General features: G+C 55.1%; 2 protein-coding genes across 2 annotated transcripts; both read right to left on the reverse strand.

The window, feature by feature from the left end:
* Positions 1 to 2,577: 2,577 nt before the first annotated feature.
* HOXC10 (homeobox C10) lies at positions 2,578 to 7,642 on the reverse strand. The gene is made up of 2 exons (XM_020894999.2): positions 6,835 to 7,642; positions 2,578 to 3,696 (listed from the first exon to the last, which is right to left on the reverse strand). Exons 1-2 carry the CDS (start codon positions 7,583 to 7,585, stop codon positions 3,419 to 3,421), a joined length of 1,029 nt encoding a protein of 342 aa, XP_020750658.1. The 5' UTR covers positions 7,586 to 7,642; the 3' UTR covers positions 2,578 to 3,418.
* Positions 7,643 to 17,215: 9,573 nt separating this feature from the next.
* On the reverse strand, positions 17,216 to 19,662 carry HOXC11 (homeobox C11). The gene is made up of 2 exons (XM_020894998.2): positions 18,981 to 19,662; positions 17,216 to 17,705 (listed from the first exon to the last, which is right to left on the reverse strand). The coding sequence occupies exons 1-2, from the start codon at positions 19,660 to 19,662 to the stop codon at positions 17,473 to 17,475; spliced, it is 915 nt and encodes a 304-aa protein (XP_020750657.1). The 3' UTR covers positions 17,216 to 17,472.
* Positions 19,663 to 21,067: the final 1,405 nt, after the last annotated feature.

The following is a 21,067-nucleotide window of genomic DNA, read 5'->3' on the forward strand; positions in this document are numbered from 1 at the left end:
GTACCTCCCATTTTCCGTGACCCTCCCCATTTTTCTCTGCAGGCAGAGAAACCTCTTTGGAGAGCCCTCTCTAGCAACCAGGACCAGAACTGAGGAACCAGAGAAGGGCAAGGAGGGGAAGACGCTTTGTAAAGTTGCACATTGCTCACATGCCCCTTTACTCCATGTCCTCCCCTCCTCCCCCTGGCATCAGCCAACAACCTCTCCAACAATATGATAATGGTGGGCGCTGGCAGCCTCCGTTCACCCAGACCTTTCCACACAGTGCAAAGACAAGCAGCTGCCTGACAGGCACAGACACAACAGACCAAGGCCTACGGGCAACAGACAGCTAGAAAGAGACCAGAGCCAGATTCTTGCCCTGATGTTTCCCAGTAGGGTGTGTGTGGGGGGTTTCTACTTGGACTTGATGACTTTCTTCTAGCCTACTAACACCCTAAATATGCCCTTCTCCTGGGGATGGGGCTATCCAAGAGGAAGAGAAGGTGGCTGAGCTGGCGCTCAGAGTTCCCCAGCTCCTGGGACCCCCCACGCACCCCACTTTCCTAAGAAGAAGCTCCAGCCCCAGTCGACTGGAGGCAGATTTTTTTTTTTCCTTAGGGGTGGCAAGTGGGAAAAGCTAACCCTTCAAAGACTCCTTTCTATTTCTGTGGTCTTCTCTCTTCCAACCATCCTGCCCCACCCTGCTACCCAGCTGAGCTAGCCCGCCAGGCCACCTCTTACTCAAATTCCTGAATTTCCTTGGAATTGGTTAGACCTCCTTTGTCTGTCTCCATCAGCTGGGCCCAGGAAACAATAGCTGCAGGAAAAACTCCTCTCCCTCAAGCATGGGGATTGGGACAGGCTGAGGAGTGGACGGGATAAACTGGGGTTCTCCAGACTTGTCGTGTGGCCCCACTCACAGCTTGCCCTCCTCAGTCTGTACCCATTTTGCCCTGTCTAGGAGGGGGCCTGGGGAGCAGTCCCACTGGGGAGGGTAGGAGCGGGATAGGTGGGTTGGGGCCCTCGACGATAACCGACTGATGTAACTCAGGCAGTTTCTTGTTGCCGAGTTCAAAACTCAATCCCAACAACATGAAACTACCTAAGCCACAGATCAGCTGAGCAAGCAGGGCGGGAGATTCAGCTTTGCATCTATCGGGAGGAGAAGGGAAGGGGGTTGGGGAAGGAAGAAATTCAGCCCCGTCCCCCTTTCCGCCCCCACAACCTCCCTAAGGACTAGAGGGTAGACTTTGGGTGGCTGGGTGGGTAAGGGGTCTGACTGCCTCATCAGCTTCTGGACTAAGCAAATCGCTCAGGGACTCTGGTGAAATGGGACCTCAAGACGCCAAACCCCCGCCCCGCCCCCAGCACCGCAGTGGGGCGATCCCCCTGCCTCTGGCCCTGGCCCTGGGGGAAGCTGGAGTGTCCTTCCACTCTCGAGCTGGGTCCCCTGTCTTGCCCTCTGGCTCTCCTGTGCTCTCCCCCTAGGTTTCCTCTGATCCTCTCCGTCTCTCAGCTGAACTCTGGCTTCCCTTCATCCGTGTGTGGCCGAACCACTCCAAAGCCTCTTCCAATCAGGCCACTTGCCTGGCAAAGCCCCACAGCCAGAGCGAGTGGGGACCGAGAGCCTGGCTAAGGCTCACATCTAAACCAGCAGAAAGCAGGAAAACCTAAGCTTCAAGCTCCAACCCTCGCCAGCCCATCCTCCTTCTGCCTCCCCCCAGCAGACAACCAGACTGAGCTACATCAAGAACCCTGTGTCGAGTTCCAGGCGACCCAGAGTGACCGAGGAAAGAAAGAAGCCAAAAACCACCAATTTACCCCTTTAACCGCCGAACCCCAAGGCAATGGGTCAGGGAGGGGGAGCTTGTGGCCACTGCCCTCCGCTTCGAGCCGCCACAGGGCAAGCCTGGGCTCCCAGCAAGCAAAGATGTCCAGAACACCTTCCACCCTGCTCTGCCCAACGCGCACTGGGCACCTGGGGACGCCGGTAGTCCCCACTCCGCCGCCAAGAGAAGAACAAGAAACCGCTTCTCTTACCTTGTCGCTGCCTCCTCCTCCTGCCACTGCCCGCGCTTCTGCTGCTGCTGTCGAGAAGGGGGGGGCTCAGCTCCTCATCCCCCTCCGGCGGTTAAGTTTATTCCTCTCCTTGGATAGGTGGGGGGCTCCTGGGGTTCCCCCCAGCAGCGGTGGGGTGCGCCTGGCCCAGCACCCCAGGCAATGGGATCCGTCTGCTCCTCAAGATTGCAGTTTGCTTCTGCCTCTTTCCCTCCTCCAGTCACCTTTAAATGCATCTTTTACTGCAGCACCACATTATATTTGCAGATCATAAAATCCACCTCTCGCGCGCACCAAGACCGTCCTGACATTACTGTTTTATGACCTTGACTTATTGTGGTCACCTGGATAATATTTAAATCAACGTTATGGTCTCTCACTTACATTAAACCCGCCAAGAGACGTTCTAGAAAGGCTCTAGGAGATGAGTCGAACACAAAACACACACATCCACACACTCAGCCTCTTTGGGGGGAGGGTGTCGCTAAAAAAATAACAAAAAAACACTAAAAAACAAAAAAACCACCCATTTGAGGATTACGATTCTGGAAATTTATTAGGATTTTTTTTTTCTCCATTAAGGAAGCTACATGCAAAAGATACAACATACAGAATATCTTTAAATAACACAACTCCCAGACAGGGACAGGGTAATATTTGGGGGAGGGGCATTCTGTCTTTGCTTCTCTATGTTCTATTTTTAATTTAAAAATTGTTTTTTGTTCCTCTGAATGGAATTTCTGAGATGGCAGTGGATGGAGGATGTAGGGGTGCTGGGAGGATGGGAGACGAGCAGAAAGCAGTACAAATACGAGACTTCAAGCAGATTCTCAGAGCGACTGGGAGGTAAAGACACAGAGAGGGTTTGGCAGAGGCGCTGGACGCTACGACAAACACACAAACACTAGCTGAACTTTCCAAAACGTCTATTATTCTAAGGAGGAAATGCAGCAAGGAAGAAGCGATTCTGATTCTGTCTGTGCTCTGCGAGATTACAGACCTTCTCTGGTTGATTTTTTTCCCCTATGATCGGGTGGATTCGACCTTAACTTTGCCTGGAGAACAGGATGCTATGTGTGAGTGCGTGCATGAGTGAGGGGTTGACACACACACCAGCCACACTCCCACCCTCATCTATGTGGGCACACCACACCCCACACCCCAGCACCCCATTTCTCATGCTTTAGGTGGACGCATCTTCGGAGCACGCACCATAGGTCCCTTGGAAGGAGAGTCTGAGGTCTTTGCCTTTTTTGCAGGCGTGTTGCATTTATACTCAGGGAGGAAAAAAAAATATACCACCAGGCACAAAGGGAGGAGGGGCGGGGAAAGGAAGGTGGGGGGGAGAGAAAGGAGGGGGAGGGGAGGCCCCCCGAGCTCAGGTGAAATTAAAATTGGAGGTCAGTTCCCGGATCCGATTCTCTCGGTTCATTTTCTTGAGTTTCATTCTGCGATTTTGAAACCAGATTTTGACTTGTCTGTCTGTAAGGTTAATGGTCTTGCTAATCTCCAGGCGGCGCTCTCGCGTCAAATACATATTGAACAGAAATTCTTTCTCCAATTCCAGCGTCTGGTGTTTAGTATAGGGGCACCTCTTCTTCCTTCCGCTCTTTGCTGTCAGCCAATTTCCTGTGGTGTTTTCTGCCTTTATCTCCTCTGTTAAAAATAACATTATTTACATAAGTATCCCTCGAAGAGGCAAACCCTGGCAGCACTGCAGCCTTAGCCAGCTTGCTGTGGGGGCGGCTGAGGGAGCCAGGAGAGCTGCTCTCGCCCCACAGGCCTGGCTGGTGGGGTCCTCTTGGGTTCAGGGCTTTTAGAATTTCTCTGGGGTCTCAACTTACAGGGAAGAAAGACAGAAGGTACTTGCCTCCAACATGTCTATTAAATTTTAATCACCCCAGTCCACCTTGACTTAGCAGGTTCTGAGTACTCCGGCTCTCCCTCAGCTTGTTGACCCTGGTGGGCTCTCTAAGCCCCACCAGACCCTCCCTCCTCTCTGTTCCCTTCCAGCTCTGGGAAAAAAAACCCCAACCAGAAGGAAAGGTGTTTTCCAGGCCTCAGACTGGGTAACAGAGGCCACCCCGCTGCTGCCCCGAGCAATTCCCAGAGAGCTTTGGCCCCTTTCAACTCAGTGCAGGGAGGCTGCCCCAGTCTCCGCAGCCAGAGGCCAATGCAGCCGTCTCTGCACCCAGAGTCAGACCCCCGGCCCTGACTCCCACCCAAGTGCCACAGAGAGGCTCTGCCCCCACTGGATCTCCCATCGCCAGCTCTTCCTCTCCTGGCTGTTCTCCCCAGGAGTACCTGAGGCAGGGAGCTTGTGCAGGCAGCAGAGGTCAGGGGCAGCAGCTCTGGGGCATGCTGAGGGGTCCTCAGACAACTGCCCTGGCCAGAGACCTAAGGTCAAGGGAGAGAGATCCTGAAGAAATGCAGCCTCCTGGAAATCTCCTGCCTCGTCTATGCAGATATGCATGCGTGCATGTACATGCGCATTTCTGCAGAGGCACACATTCCTCCCCATATGCACACACACAGGGATATGCACATGTGTGTCTATTTATATAAGGAGATACTCTAAATATACTGTGTATTTCCCTTTCCCTCATGGATAGCTTCTCCCCCTGGCACACATTCTCCCTGAAATGAACCTCAAGCAGCAGAAGGGACCTTGGCTATCTTTTCCAGGGAGAAAACCCAGAGTCCAGAGATCCGAGAGGGACACCCAGCAAAGGACTCTACTGATGGCTCTGTGCTCTATCCCCCTCTATGCCTAATGAAACTGCTAGGTTCCTGGATCTTATCTTGATGGGGAGTGGGGTGGGGGCTCTAGGGGAACCAGGAGGCACTAGAAAAATGCAAACTTGAGGCTCTAGTTTAAAACACTTGAATGTCCTTAATTTTGCTCCCACCTCTGCACCTGCAGCCTCCTGCCAAATTGGTCAAAGGCTCTCCACATATAACTCTGTGCCATTGATTTTTTAATTTGGGGTTTAGGGGAAGGGGAGAAATTACAAGTGGGGAAGTCTGGCCCAAAGCCGGCTTGCCTCTGGCCTGGTGGAGGTACCAAAATGGGGGGATGGAGGCAAGAAGGGCACAGGCAGAAGGCAGAGAGGGATTAGTTGGGGCTGGAGGGTTTAGATGGTGTGGGGATGGCAGGAGAGAAAGGAGAATCTATCGGGCTTGGGGGCAAGTTGAGCTAGGAGGTGGGCTTGTTAACCTTGACTTTGCTTTTGGAAGGGCTAGGCTGCAGCTTTTCCTACCTTAACTCTGCACCCCAACCAAGCCCACAGTGTGGGGAGATGGTATAAAATTAAACTTCTGTGCTGCACACGTGCCAGCACCAAGGCTTGGTGGGTGTGTGTGCGTCTCTCCCCCTCACCTTCAGGAACACACCCGTGCCCATCTTCTGGCCAGGGTCTCCATGGGCTGATTTGCCAAGGCCCACCTTTGATTTGCAGAGGAGACCCAAGAGGGCGAGGCTCTGTCCTCACCCTACGAAAGAGTGCGTGTGCATGTATGAGAGGGCATGCGTGAGTGTGTGTGAGTATGACACAGGTCGTCGCCAGGCATGCGTGTGCACCGCATCCATATACAAAGCGCCACAAGACCCAGGCCACCCTCAGTCTGCTCAGTTCTCACTATTTCATCTGCCTCTGCATCCAAAGAGCCCTTCTTACACACAGCCTCCAGGAGCCAGTGCCGTGGGGAGCAGGTGATCCACCCCCACCTCGTCTGCCAGTTGGGCCCTTTCTGATGCTTTTTGCTCCAACTTTTCATGGAAAACCCCCTCAGCCTCCCTCCACTGCTCCCGTTTCCTTTACATTTTCTCCAGGTGTCAGAGAAAGGTCCTGAAGGCCCCCAGCTCCTTCAGCAGAAATGCATCTTGAACTCTGAGCTTGAACTCTGCCTAGGCTTTCCCTCGCCAACCAAAATCACAATGAAATCCAACTAATGCCACACTCCCTTGCAGGAGAAAACCGCTTACCATGCACACAGAAATTTCCCAACCACTCATTTGTAGGCTGCTTTTGGAAACCAATGGGAAAACTACATTTTTATACATGCAACTAGAAAAAAAGGCAAAGAAGAAAATTTTCAAAGGGAAGACAAAAAACTTAACATTCCAAATGCCCTGTTCCAACGCCATAGGCGGCCTAGGCGTCTGGGGGAGGGAGGGACACAGCGGGCAGCCCTTCACCTCCACCTCTTCCGGCCCCAGCTCTGCTGCCCGAGGCCCCCGGCCGAGCTAAAAACCGCAGGAGCCCAAACCACACGCAGGAATCAGACCCACAAACAACAACTCGCGCTTCGCAGGAAACATTTTCAACTGGGAAAACGCAGTAAAGCGAAATCCCCCTTCTCCCAAGCTTCCCTTAGTCCCTGGCCCAAGATCGCCATTTTAAGCTTTTTTGCAAGCTTCTGACCTGAGGGCGGGGGGACATCAGTCCCCCAGGACAACAACGTAGAGCAAGCAAACCAAAGGCAGCACACACCCAGGCGCGGCCACCCGCCCTGGGCAGCACTAGGCGCCCGCAGGCTGCCCGCGGTGTGCACCACCCCGGTCTCGGCGCCCAGCGCCGCTGCCGGCCTTGCACCTCCACTTCGCCGCTTACCTTCCCTAGCCAAGTGACGCGCCACCAGCCTGGCGCTCAGCAGACACGAGTCGCAAGCTGGGGTCGCATTCCCAAGACAGTCCAGGGCCTCCTCGGCCCAACCCTCTCCCTGCCCTCGCTCGGGGCCACGAAGACCCAGTGCCCGAGCGTCCCAGCCGGACCACGGCCCGGGCGGCCTTACCTTTTGCTTCGTTATCGGAGGTGTCTGGGCTGGAGTCGGCGGGTTTGGCCCGATCCTTTTCGCTCTCCAAGGGGCTGCCTTTTGGGCCTGCCAGGTTCTGCTCGGTCTTGATCTCACTGGGACTCGGGGTCTGGCTGTCGGACTTGGGGGTCTCAGGGAAACTCACTTTACCCCCGAGCTGGGGAGACTCCAGATGTTCGGCGCGCGGGTTGAGACTGGCCCGCTGCTCGAAAGGGGCTTCGAAGTCGTTGGCCCCGGCACAGTGGGGCGGCTTGTCCAGCGCGGAGTAGCTCGGGCTGGCGCGATAGAAGCTGGGCACGGGCACCTCGTGCTCCCCGAGGCAGGACTCCTGCAGAGGGTGGGAGTAGAGAGCTGCCTCGGGGCCACTTTTCGCCCGCTTCTCTGCGCTGTACATGCAGCAGACATTCTCCTCCTTGACACTAGGTGGGTAGGAGCAGGAGGACAGCGGCCTGCCAACAGGTTGTTCCAGGCGGTAGGCGGCTTTGGGGTCGCCCCAGGAGTCCAGCTGCGAGAGGTAGGACGGGTAGGTGTTGAGGGCGAGGTTGGGGCTGCTGCCCTCGTCCCTCTTGGAGAGCGAGGGCGCGAGCCCGCAGCCCCTCATCACCCCGCAGTTGAAGTCACTCCCAGATTGCATATACATGCCTGCGCTCCGGCTATAGCGCTCTCCTCCGCCCGGCGCAGCCAAGGGCTCCGCGTACGAGTTCGGAGTTACATTGCGAGGGCATGTCATTTTCAGAGAGAGGGGTTTTTAAGGAGCAATACTACAGCGGAGGAGCTGACATCTTTTTTTTTTCCCCATCCGGGAGGGGGGGCGGTTGAAGGGGCGGGAGGGAAAAGAAGCGGAGGGGGGGGAAATATCAGCTCCATAATTATCCGCGCATTCGGGCCTCACCATGTGACGGCTAGACCAATGGGATTTGAAAATGGCCTTGATGATTCAGACGGCCGTGACGTCAGCGGGGTCAAGTTGTCGGCAGGCGGAGTGCGGAGCGTGGAGTAACAGCGCCACCTAGCAGCCGCCTCGGGGTAGGGGCGCCGGAGCCCTTCCCCGCGAACAAAGGAAGGGCCCCCGGGGCGACGGGGGCAGGAGGAGGTAGAGGTGGGTGCGGGGGTTCTAGGGAGAATGGGGTTTGCTCACCCGGGAACCAGCCTGTAACTCCTGGGGAGAGGGGGGCGGGAGAAGGTGGGGGGAAATGCGGGAAAGAGTGAGGGAGCGAGGCAACTCGGGGCTCAAAACAGTCAAATTCAAATTAAAAGGTCAAGACACGATTCAGGTACTTCTTCCCCGCTCCTCACCGCCTCTTTTCCTCGTCTTGGCCCCCGCCCCCACTTCTTCCCTTGGGGTGGGAGTGGGGTGAGGTTTGGGGGAGGGCTCCTGTGGGCAGAAAAAGGGAGAGAAAAAGTTAAGGACTCCCGAACAGAACTAAAGTTTCTCCTCTCCTGCGTCCTCCTTCGTCGGGCTCCTTCCTTGGGGCTGGGAGTTCAGCTCGGGACCGCCTGTCACGGAAGTTGGTTGAGTCGCCAGTTCCCTGCGGGGATTGACGGGGAGTCTCCAGTGTCCGGGGCAGGCCAGGGAGGGGTCAAGACGGCTTTAGGGCTGCGTGGTCGAGGGAGGTTCCGAAGGGCTTTAGGGGTCGCGGGAGGCAGAAGCCGGCAACCCAAAGCGCCGGCTCCCCGACCAGGGAGTGCGGCCTGGGCCTGGCTGGGTGGGCGGCTCCGGGGCTATCAACTCTGAGGCTGGAAGGCTTTGGCCTTGGAGCCGGTTCGGCTGCTTTGCTTCGAGCCCCGGCGGCCCTCGCTTTCCAGTTGACCTTGCCCCCCATGAAAACAGGGAATATTCCCAGAGAGAGGGAACCCTCGGGGCCGCCTCGAGCGGCTAGGGGGGAGTCACGTATCAACCAGGAAACCGGGACAACAGAGGTGACGAAACCCGACCTAGAGAAGTGCCCTTTACGGAGCCAAGGAGCTGGGGGCATTTTTTAACAGAGCGGAATCAGACTATTTTTGTGGTGGTGATTTTATATTTTTTATTTTTTTGTAATAAGGGGAAGCGAGAAATATGAGACAAGGTATGTTTCAAATAGTTCTTTACGTTTCTTCATCGCCTTTCTCCCAAAGCGAACTAAACTCTCTACCCCTTCCTCAGGAAACGGAATCTGGAGAATATTTTGTCTTTCCGGTGGCCCCACATTTCCCCCGGTGCTGAGCCTCGGGTTTCCATTTTCCAAAGGACTGGAGCCGGGCCGGGAAAGGGACCTGAGCCCCGGGCGCCCTGGTGTGGAGTGAGGAGACTGGATCGCTTCTAGGGAGGCCCAAGCCGGCGGCTGCTAGAAGACGACTTCGGAAAGAAATCTGCCGATTTCTTGCATCCAGAGGGACAGAGAGAAGGCTCAGGGGTTCCTGAACCCCAGGAAAAACTGGAAGAAAATGTTTGTAATGTGTGACTTGCTGGCCCGGCCAGCCAAGGGAGATTTGAAATGCTTTCGTGTTTTCATTTGCTGGGGTCGCAGTGGGCTCGGCACAGGGGGTTGGCCCGGGCAAGGTTAGCCTGTTTAGGCCCCAGATGAGACTTGGCCGGCCGGGGCGGCAGTCAATCCAGGGAGCCATTTGTCCCACCGCCCACCCCGCGGGAAACGCGGAGACTTTATGGCCACTCTGTTTGTATTATCTGCATAAGTCTTTCCCCACCAGTTTGATCGAAACTGTTCGCTTTTACGAGGACCCAACGAAAATTCCCCGTCATATTTATCAGCCGAGGATAAAAATTTAGTATGGGAACTGATATTTCCTCATTTATGGGGCGATGAAATTAAAGACCAAAGCAATTGAGAATTATATGGCTTTGGGGGGTTCCCTCCCCCTCTTTCACATCTCCTTTATTTTCCTGCCTGGTGTGCCTGTCCCTGGAGTTTGATGTCCCAGTCCCTTGCCCTTGCTCCCCATTTTGGGGTCTGCTGGGCCCTGTCCCCCACACCAGGGGCCGCTTGACCACCTCAGCTTTTCCTGGTCTTTCTCTCAGTGTTGGAAGCTGGGGGCCGGGACATCGTTCCCTGAGCCTCTCTGCCCAGGCCAGGCTGGTATCCGCTGGGGTTGTGGAAGGTTTCCAAGAGCCTTGACGGGGAAGGGTCTGAGCCTAGCCTGGAAGGGGGCGAGGGAGGCGGCAGAATGCGGGAGACGAACTCCAGATAACCTCTCAAAAACATCAAGCTCCATGGCTTAACCTGGGGAACCAGCTGGAGGAAAGCAGACTCACTGGGCCTTGCGACCTGTCTCCCAGACCAACCTGACCCCGGTCCCAAACCCACTCCTTACCTCAGCCCAGGGTGGGGACAGAGTCGCTTTCAAATACCGCCCCCCCCCCAGGGAGAAGGAACTTCCCGCCTCCACTCCCACCTCCTCACAAGAACGAATAGTGTTTAAAGTTGAAATAATTAGAAGTATGATGAACACGGCCCATTAATGAAAAAACAAATCAAATTCATCAGCCTAAGTGGGACCCCCGGTGGGACAAATGTTTGCCTTTAATTACGCAGGATAAACGCAAACCCAGAGCTGTTAAACAAGTACCCGAAGCCGCAGACTTGAATAACTTCTTGGGTTTTTGCAGACTTGGGTTTCTGCCCCAATGGAGGCGAAAAGAAGGAAGATGCAAGGGTGAGAACGGGGAGAGGGGAGCGATTGTGTGGGTCCGGGTGTGGGTCCTAGCCCTGCCCCCTTGGGTTCCGTCTTTCCCGAGGCCACGAGCAAAGGCCGTTTCAGTCCTATTGTCCGGGCCTGGCGTTCAAAGGCACTCAGGCTGCCGCGGCCACCCCGCCTGCCACCGCTGCCAGGCGCCCATCAGCCCAGCCCCACGGGGCCTAGAGCCTCAGGCCTGCACCCCTAGGGAACTTGATTGGGGTCCAGAAGAAGTCTGTGTTGCTAAAATCACTGTTAAGCCATTTACCCAACTTTCCGGGAAAGTGCCGCGTCTATACTTGACTCGGACTGCCCTCTTCTTGCCTCAACTTGGAGATGCAAAAATTCAGGGGCTTCAGGTCACAGTGAGGGGGCTCAGGCTGCACCTATATTTTGACAACCCCCCACCCCGAGAGCCCTGGCCCCTTGCGCCCTTCTTCTGGTACCCAGACCCTGGAAAGGGCACCAGGGATGAGAGCTGGGCCTCCTGCCGCCAGTGGGACTGTGACCGAGGGAGAGGTGGAGGGTGCTCCTCACAGGTTCCAGGGTGGTCGGCGGGTTCCGGAGGACAGGCTGAGGGCTGGGGCGCTAGGGGTCCCCACATGGAAACAGAAGAAGGAAAAGGTAGTGCTCAACGGACAGAAAGGAACCTCGGCTGCTTTGCCGGCTCTAGCCTTCAAAATGCCCCCGAGGCACCCTGATTCCTCCAAGGAAAATTAGCGGAGTTTCCTCACCAGGTTAAGGAAGTCATCTAGGAAATTCCAAGGGTGAAGTGAAACAAAAATAAAATGTCTCTCCATTTAGGATCAAATAATAAAATAATTATACAGTGTGTGTGTGTTGAAATCTCTTCAAGCGAAATGAAAAGCAAAATCACACTAGTGGTGAAAACTGCAGAGTTTTTTTCCCTCTTGTTTTGGAGGCCCAAAAAGATCAATCTCTTTTCAAAACTTAAGGAAAGATTTGCTCTCTTCCTTAACACCGGGCTCTGACCCGGCTGAACTGGGAGCAGAGAAGTCTCAGGCAAAAGATAGAATGCTTAGAAACTCCCCAGACCCCCCACCCCACCCCGCAAACGGATTTTCAAATAGGTACAAGAGGCAAGTGGGAGACCGAGGACGCTTGGAGGGGCCTCTGATCCACTCCGATCTCCTCGCCACGCCGGCAGCCCAGCCATCAGAGACGCTCTCACATCTGGACATTGTACATGTTTGCACCCAGATGCTATGGAGGTTACCGCCTAGACACGTGTCTGACTAGGCGCTTAATTGTATGTACAGGGCCACAAATAGTCACTTTTACCAAAAAATGTACTCCCTGAGATTCCCGCATCCTGAAGTCTGATAGCCAGCACAACTGCTTTCTTGTCCCGCTGAAGCCAGTTAGTTATTTAACTTTGCCTCCTGAATTGAAACCAGACAGCAAACACATCCAAGAGAAGCTTTAGGAGGAGGACGGATGGGAGGATGTCTGGGGAGGGGGCAGACTTGCTCCCCACTTTATGGTGTGCTCCCAAGTTACCCAGTAGGTTGGGTTTCCAGCCCGAGTGAGGTCTGCGGTCGGCCCGGCTTACTCCAGAGAGAATCTCGCTCCTCCCTTACCGGCTAAATTCCTTTTTGAAGATCTTTGTTTTCCATCTTCCTCCCCATCCCTTCCTTTCTTTCCCCATCTTCTTCCTTTCTCGTTATTTGCTTCTTTCTCTTTTTCTCTGGGACCCATTTGTTTCCTTCTCTTTTTCGGATTCTTTCTCTTTTTAAATTAATTGTCTTCCTTATTTCTCTCTTCCTCCTTTATTATACAATTTATTCTTTACTCTTCTTTCCTCCTCAAAGCTTTCCTTTCCTTTGACTTTCTCCCCCAGCTCTTACTTTTCCCTGTTGCGCCAGGCGCCCCGAGAGGGGGCGAACACCAGGCTCTGTAGCATCCCTCCCCAGCCCCGCTGCTCAAGCTTGGAGTTGACCTTCCCCCGCCTCCAGCCTTAACTCGGCTCCTCACAAGGCGAAGTGTAGGGCTGTCAGCGGCTGGTAGCCAGGCCTCAGCAGTCGCCATTAGAAGGAAAAGCAGGGGCTGGGGCGCGTCCTGGCCGACTCCGATGGCTCCCTGAAGTGCCCAGCTCCAGGGCTTAGGTATCCTCAAGTCCATCACCCCAAAGGAGCCTCATCCGCCAGGCCTGTCTTTGGAGAAGTTGCTCCGTCTTTGTCGTGACTTCCAGAGCTGAACATTAAAATAGCCCTTGTTTCAGTCAACTTGAAGTCCCGAGGCTGGAGTTAGGGGAAATGAAGGAGTGGGGTTCCGTCAGTCCCAGGTGGGGGGCAGATCCAAGGAGTCACGAGCAGGCTTAGCAGCCCAAGGCCACGTCTCTACACAGGCACCTTTGTTCTGCACGCTCCTGGACTGCAGCCCACTGGCTTTCCTCTTCTCTCGGTCCTACAATCGCTGCAACCTCTGGGCAGGCAGTTCTTGTCGTTTTGAATTCTGTCTTTCATCAAACCCTTTGTGAACTTTGCAGGAGGCAGGGATGCGGGTGTATGTGTGCAGAGACTCTGCCAACTTGGAGGTCTGAGTCAAGGTTATGGGTCTCCACTTTGTGCAGTGGGTTGAGGGTGCGCAGGGTTTGTGTGTGTGTGTGTGTGTGTGTGTGTGTGTGAGAGAGAGAGAGAGAGAGAGAGAGAGAGAGAGAGAGGGAGAGAGAGAGATGCCTACAGAACAAGAGGATGTGATGGAAAAGATCTGGTTCAGTTGACATCATCCAAACTTTGGGGGTCTGTCAGTGTGTGTCTCAACAGCAGAGTGGCTGAGACTTTCCCAGCAGCCCCCAAAGCTAAGAGGGGTCTCAGGAATGAGTAACCCCTACCTTTAAGCCTTGTTTTGCCTTAGAGATGCAGCTCCAAACATCCCCCCCACACCCACACACACACTGGACTCCAGAACCTCTCTCTCCCCACCTTCCCAGAGATCCTGAGACTTCATTCCATGGCAAGACCAAAACTTTATTTTTTTTTTTTAAAGGGAGGAGGAATCTTGTAAAACTTTTATGCCAAACAAAGTTATAAAAACTTCCCGGGCGTTGCCTTTTCCAAAGGTTTATATGAATAATAAAGAGTGCAGTCGCGTGCACACAGTTCTGGCGGGCTCTGAGCTGGGAGCCTTCAGCAAACAGCATTATCCAGCCCTGGGGCACCAGGAAACCCCAGGGGCTGCCCCCTTGAGGGAATATTTGCTCAGAAAGGAATTGCCCTGTTGATTCCGGAGAGGGGCGGGGAGGGGGAAGGGGTGGTGCCCTTGACTCCCTTGAAGTTCAAAGTTCTTTTTTGCCCTGGTGAGCAAAAACCCCCTCTGCCTTCAACCCACTCGAGAAATCAGCCTCCGGTAGTTTCTCCTCCTCTGGCTGAGGAAGGGTTCCGGGTAACCTCAACTCTGTCCACCGTTCAGACACCTGGTCTGTAACCTCCTTGCTTGTCCAAAGCAGAGCTCCCCAGCCACCCCATCTGGGACACCTAGAACCTGTGGGTTTTCTCTCAAAGGTGCTTGGTGGGGCTTTGTGAACCTTCTTTCAAGTCTCCCTTGCATCACCATCCCCCAGCAACCCCAGGTCTGAGCGACAAAGAACCCAAATCCAAGACTGGCCCCAATACACTTTTCTTTTCAAGTCCCCCAGGTTCCCCCTGCACCCCCAAAGCCCATAGTGGGAGGGGGAGGGGCCCAGAGTGCTCTCTCAGCCCACACCACTTAATACCCTTGTAAACTCCCACGTGCGCTATAAACTTGGATTTTTACAACCAACATTCCTCCTTAGCTCCAGGAAACTTTGAACTCGGCCTCGGGTTTATTTACTGGGGTGGGGGGAGGGGATTGGGGGTGCTGGGAGCTGAGAAAAGCAGGAGGAGAAGAGGGGGGAAATGCAGGCAAGGGGGTAATGGAATGGGGGTCTGGGGTGTGTTGGGGGAGCTGAGCCTATCCACGGCGGGTTTGTTTACTATTTAGGGCGGAAGCGTTTTCTAACACAGGCCAGACTGGGTCGTTAAGGGCGAAATGAAACTGGGTTTAGAGGCACGGGGGGGCGCTTTATGGCGGCGTCTAGACGAGGCTCTTTTGTTCCCAGGCAGCGCCGCGGCTGGAGGGGATTACCCGAAGAGGTTGAGCCCAGAGTGCCCCTGACCGGCAAGGGGGGTTGGACATCCCAGGGGCCCGAAGGTGGGTTTGTTTGGGGGACAGAGACCTCTTTTTTCCCCTAATTTTTAGAGGGTCACTAAGGACTGGCAGGTTCCTGGGCTTGAATCCTAGAAGCTTTTGTTTTTCTTTCACTATGTCACTCTGTGCCTTTCTTCAGAAATCCTTCTAGAGCCAGGGACCTTTTCTGAGCTTCACAATACAGGGAAAGTGGTAGCTTTGGATTTTTAATATTTTTCTCCAAAATCAGGAGCCATTTGGAGATTAGTATTTTGCTTTATAAACAGGTTCCTTCTATAGCTTTACCGTTATCTCCTTCCTATTTTATTGGAAACACAGCCGGCAGGTCAATAGCCCTTGTTATCACTGGTGGACAAACACCATACCTAGAGAAATCTCTCATATTTCCGTGCACACGCGTGAACACGTGCAAACGCACACACACACACACACAGGCTCCTCAGCTGCATTGCTGCTGACATTCACTAAACACCGCGAGTGGTCACACAGCTTGGAGGACACAAGCTCTAGATGTGCATGGGGTCAATTTTACTCCATACTACAGGCAAAAACGTACACATAACATTCCTTTTCATGTGCACCCATAGGCATCCCAACTTAAATATTAGTGTGCAAGCACATGAAAGGATTGTGGGGCTGCATATAAACCGCAGTTTGCCAATTTCATCTCAAGACCTACATTTACAAATTAGAGATTCAGATACCTCTGTCATCAAAAATGACAGAACCTAGATGCAATAGTCAGTCCATAGTCGTGGTGCTTTTTCTTTCATTCAACAGAATTGTTATTGACAAAAAACATTTTCTTTGAATTACAGAACAGTTCCAAAGAGAAGGGAAAGATGAGAAAATTGCTTCCAAATCTCAGCTCCCAAAGAACGAATTTGGAACAGAGACCACCAGAGTGCCCTCACTGAACGCGCTGAAAGGACTAGGCTTATCTTTATACAGAAAAAACATGCAGCAAATATAGATGGGTGTGGCGACCGTCTCACAGGTTACCTCCTTCCCCAGAGCCCCACCCCAAGCCAACCCCTTACAAAACAAATCTCTGGGGCTTTCTGCTTTGGGAAACCAAGGTATAAACATCAGGGTGGCCAGCCCCAGCCTAGGGTCTTGTTGTGTCTGGAGGAACTGGCCATTTGTGCTTGAGGGGAAGGGGCCCAGCCCCACCTTCCCACCCTCAGAGACCGGCGCAGGGAGGAAAGGGGGGGCTGGTTCCCCCCCCTCCCTCCCTCAAAACTGTATATAAAAATTCCAATACAGTCTTCTCATGGTGCGGGGGGTGGGGGAGAGAAAAAGGAAAACCGAAAACCCTACCCTCGACCCTACACATTTAACTGCGACAGACGGAGACATCTGGCAGGAGGGCGGTGGAGCCAAGAAAATTCCTATAAATTTAAATTCGATGATGGTTACAATTAACTCCACAACAAACGTGTGCTTAAACGGAAAGCGTTGCTGGGCATTTGGACGAAGCTCGAGCAGCACGTGAGAAAGGACAGCTTTGAGACTCACTGTGGAAAGTCCTCAGCCTGAGAACTGGAGGAGGCTACCGCCACATTCCTGCCCCTACCCGTGGAAAGGAGGGTGCAGGCCCGCTAGCTCTGGCCTACTTCACCTTCACACGCTCTGCCCGCCTGCCTCCTCCTCTGCCTGGAGAGCATTGAGGGTTTTAAGAGAAGAGGGGCTAATAAAAGGGTCAAATAAAATCATAATATTGAGCAGAATGAAATATCTTTATTTGCCACCAAAAAAAAAAAAAAGTCACAGCAATCCCTCTGGGACAGGGAGCGAGCTGGATGGGGATTGCACATTTACACACACTCACGCACATGGAGATGGGTGATTCCAATCTCATTCCAGGCCAGTCCTCCCCACACTCCCTCAGGGTGGAAAGAAATGCTTGTGAAATTTATTTACAAAAAATTCAGGCCCCAGCATAGGGGAGGCGCCCAATCCCATCTCCCTAGTGCCTCTTCCACCCTAATCTTTTTTATTTGTTCCTTAACAAACAAAAAAAAAAGGAGGTAACAAATGCATAGACTATAGCTATAAATTCATGGAGTGGGGCGCGGCTAGGAAAAAGGTTAGGAAACCTCAATGCACCACTTAAGAAATTTCGAAAGAGGGCTCTACACCTTCAAGGGGAGAACGGCTAGGCTCGGGCGGGGCCTGGGTGTAGACGGAGGTAGGACACGAGTTTGCACACCTAACACCAGGTCAAAGGAACAAAAATTTCACAGCAAGGCGGGGTCACATTTAGCTGCCCCCTACCAATGGAGCCAGGTGGGGTAGGGACCGGGAGCCCGGGAAGTCTCCCCTCGCAGGCCCGGTGTCCTAGCAGATCTTGTCACTTGGGCAAGGGAAGGCTTTTAGTTCAAGGATTGTTCGGTTCAGGCGCCCACGACTCTCGCCCCTCCCCCACCCAATCCGAGCAGCAAGACATGGTCGCGAGGTGTGTTTTCTTTTAAATAAAGTCTTGGCCTCGGCGCCAACGGTGTCCACTCGCCGTGGGTCAGACACTTTCCTTCACCCCCCATTCCAGGCCCTGTCCCTGTCCCACATGGAGTCAGACCAAGGTGAAGAAGTTGTCCAGAAAGACGTGCGGGAAACGGCAGTGGGGGCCAGCCCTGGCCACAGTCCAGTTTTCCACCCGCGGAAAGTAGGCGAGTTAGAAAATAAAAAATAAAAATAAAATAAAATAATTTCCCCCTTTCCCCCCTCCCCTCAAAAGGGCCCAGTCTGCGGTTACAGCAGAGGATTTCCCGAGAAATACTGCAGCCGGTCTCTGCTTAGTTTTTTTTCTTTCATCCTTCTGTTCTGAAACCAAATTTTCACTTGTCGGTCCGTCAGGTTCAGCATCCGAGACAGCTGCAGCCGCTTCTCTTTGTTGATATACACGTTGAAGAAAAACTCTCGCTCCAGTTCCCGGATCTGGAATTTCGAATAAGGGCAGCGCTTCTTGCGGGTGCGGGGGGCGTCTGGAGGGGAGGGGAGGGGGCAAGTGCGAGGAGAGGGGGAGAGAGACACGTGAGACCGGGGCGACCCCAGCCCCCCGGAGCGCTCGGCGGGCCCCTCTGCCGGCCCCAAGGCCGGGCAGCCCTCCCGCCAGGCCGGCCGGCTCTCCTCCCGAGGGCGCGGCGCCGGGCCGAGCCGCGACCCCCTGCCTGGGCGGCAAGCGCGTCCCGCGTCCCGGGCCACCGCGGGGGCCCGTGCCCCCTCCCCTCCGGCGAGGGCCTTGGCTGTGGCGGGGTCTGCGGGAGATGCGCGCCAGCCGCGGCTAAGTGCGTCCCCAAGGCCCCCTGCCCGCTCAGCCGCGCTCCTCAGCCCTCCGGGTGGCTTTGAAAACCCACCCCGACGCCCCCACCCCCAGAAATGTGGGGGGACCGCGGAGAACAGGCGCAAAGAAGTGCGATCCGGCGAGAGTCACTGGGAGGCGGGGAGGAAGCAAGCGAGCAGGCACCAGAGACACCGGAGAGCCGCTTCCGGGGGCCCTGGCGCCCCGGGACGCCCGGCGGGCCGCGCCTTTCCCGCGGCCGGGCCAGGCCGGCGTAGAGGCCGCGGGCCGCAGGGAAACGCCAAGCCCCAGGCCTGGAGCAGAGGGGAGCCCTGAGCCCGCCTCGCCCCCACCCCTTGTCGCCGCTGACCCTCGGGTCGCTCCGGGCCCTGCTCAGGGACCCGCCAACACAGAGTTTGAACATTTCAAAAAATAGTTTTTTTAAAAGAAGCAGAGCGGCCCTGGCGGGACTTCCCGGGCTCCGGCTGTGCTCCATTGCCTCTCTCCTCCACCACTCCCCCTCTCGGAGTTTCTCCCTGTCTTTCCCCTGCCCTCCCCTTTCTCCCCCTCCACCCCTCCCCTCCCTCCCACCCCCAACCCCGGCCGCCGGGCTCCCCATCCTTCCTTAAATGCTCCTCTAAGTTCACGATCAAAGTTAATATTGCCCGCGATGGTGGCGCTTTTAAAAATTTCACAGACCGAAGGAGATAACGGAGAGGGGGGTTCACCCGGCTTTTCCAAAGAGCCCTTTTCCCTCCCTCCCCACCCCTTCTCCATCGTAAAAAGTCGAGTCGTTGGGAGAGAGGGCTTTGTAGGTTATAATAAAATCCTTTGAATGCTTATAAAACTCCACATAAAATTGGACTGACCCAAAACACGAGGCCGTCCCCGCTCCCCTCGCCTCCCCCCTACCCTCGCTCGCCCTCCCTCCCTAGCTCCCTCCCTCCTGCCCGCCTGTTTCCCGGCCGCTGCTACCTACTGGGGGCGGCTCCCTTGGCCGGCTCCTTGGCCGCCGAGTGGGCTGAACCGGACGAGCTGGGATTCGTGTTCTCCTCCTCGGCCTCGGCCTCGGCCCCCGCCTCAGCCCGGGACGCCAGTCCCGAGGCCGGGGGCGCCTCAGGCTCCCCTTTGGCCTCACCCTTGCCCGGGCAGGGGGGCTCGGCGGGCGGGTCGCCGCCGCCGCAGTAGGCGTTGTCGAAGAAGCGGTCAAAGGCTTGGGGCAGGACGCTGTTCTTGTTGACTGAGGAGTAGAAGCCGGCGGGGGCGGCGTGCGGGGCGCTGGGGTGGTGGTGGCCGCCGTAGGAGCCTTCGTTTTTCATGAGGATCTCGGTGACGGTGGAGGGAGGCAGGCACTCCCGGTGCATGAGCTCGTCGGCCGCCGCATAGCAGGAGGAGTAGCTGTTCCGGGGGTGCCACTTGCCGGAGGGCTCCAGGCCGTAGGAGACCTCTCGGACCGGGGGCACTTGGGCCGGGTAGGGATAGGAGATCTGACGAGAGGGGGCCTGGGGCAGGAAGGAGGAGACCGTGGAGAACTCGGGCACGTAGTAAGTGCAACTGGGCAGATAGAGGTTGGAGGCGCAGCTCCCTCGCTCGCCGAAATCGGCGCCCCTCTCCTTGCGCGACGGCGAGCAGAAGTTGCCCAGGTTGACCGAGTTAAACATCGTTCTCTTCTGCCGGCTCCAGATGGAGGTTTTGGACCAGGTCTAGCGAGGGGGGAAAATTTGGGAAGGCGAGATGACGCGTTATCCGTCTTAGTCTCTCTCCCCGAGCACGTGATCCAAAGTAGATATTGTCATATATCAGTTCGGAGCACTTCGCAGTCGTAGGAGGGGTTCTCTCTTAGGTAAGATGGGGACGTTCAGGCGATTGGTTTGCAAACACCGCAGAAACATTATGAAAATCAATTGCAGATTTGTATTCGTTTTGCTCTTGACACTCCCCTCCTCTCCATTCCACAGAGCCAGCAAAGGAGGAGAGAGAGAGGGTTGGGGTGGGGTGGGCGGTGGGATGGGCGGGGGCGGTGGCTAGGAGGGGGTAATTGTATTTTTTTCTAGCTGCTGCTCTTTTTTTTCCCCAGGATTGGGAGAAGGAGGAGGGTTCTGGTGTATGGGGGGTCTTGCCTTCTCCCTGTGATCAGCCCAAGACAGGGGTGGGGATGAGGACCTCTTTCTCCGCTGCCTGATTCCTCCGGAGACGTGAATCTTTCCCCCCAACTCTCAGGGACTCTTACCCCACCAACCCGAAGAGAGTCAGTGCCTGTTTACAAGAGTTTGAAGAAGTCGATTCTTTTCCTAGCCAGGGCTGGGTATCCAGACTCGCTTTCCCCTTTGGAGGGACTCCCTGGAAGAGTATCTGAAGTTTCCCAAAGGTGAGGCGGCCCAGCAACCAGCCAGTGTCCCAACTTTGTCTGGCTTGCTGTGCTGCCGGCGGCTAGGGACTCAGATTAGTCATAAACAGTGGTAAGCAGTCAGCCAGCCGCCCAGCCGGTGCCTGGCGAAGTCTGGGAAAAACCTTCTCTAATGTTGTGTTAAATATTTAGTATGAGAGAGTGGCCCTGGGTGAATATTTCATGCCTGCCTTTATTGTCAATCAATGTGCAGAAAGCTGCATCCACTGTGGCTTTTTAAATTTCAACCCCCAAGAAAAAGATTGCAGTGAGAGTCCTGCGTCTTCTCTGTTGGGGCCCCTTTGGGTTGGGTGCTCAGTCTCAGCTTCTGCGCAGTAAAGAAGCCCAGTGTTGGGTCTAGGTAGGATATGATGGGAGGTCTGGGTTTAGGGGTGATATCCTTGAATGATTCGGGTGGACAGTATAGACCTCTGGGACAGACCAGCAGGGCAGTGGATGGGAACTGAGGACCCTGGCCAGTTGCGCAGGGCCAAGGGCCACTCCCTAGTGGAAACCCCCAGCCCCACTCCCCCCTCCCCAGGGGTTGCAGCCAGACCTTGCTGGGTGCCTCTTTCCTGTTTCTCAGCCCTGCCCTGCCCTCCTGCACATCTGCCAGCCTCCTAGATGGCTGTGACCCAAGGGGTGGACTCAGTGGTTCTGCCCTCCCTTGCCTGCCTCCC

This window comes from Odocoileus virginianus, chromosome 24 (assembly GCF_023699985.2).
Source record: "Odocoileus virginianus isolate 20LAN1187 ecotype Illinois chromosome 24, Ovbor_1.2, whole genome shotgun sequence".
Lineage (NCBI taxonomy): Eukaryota > Metazoa > Chordata > Mammalia > Artiodactyla > Cervidae > Odocoileus > Odocoileus virginianus.

Bases quoted from the DNA above. Each gene is read 5' to 3' on its own strand.
- HOXC10 (XM_020894999.2), bottom strand. From the start codon at position 7,585: ATGACATGCCCTCGCAATGTAACTCCGAACTCGTACGCGGAGCCCTTG. The intron at 3,697-6,834 runs GTAAGGCCGCCC...TATTTTTAACAG, and splicing joins CTCCGATAACGAAGCAAAAG to AGGAGATAAAGGCAGAAAAC.
- HOXC11 (XM_020894998.2), bottom strand. From the start codon at position 19,662: ATGTTTAACTCGGTCAACCTGGGCAACTTCTGCTCGCCGTCGCGCAAG. The intron at 17,706-18,980 runs GTAGGTAGCAGC...CCTCCCCTCCAG, and splicing joins GGCCAAGGGAGCCGCCCCCA to ACGCCCCCCGCACCCGCAAG.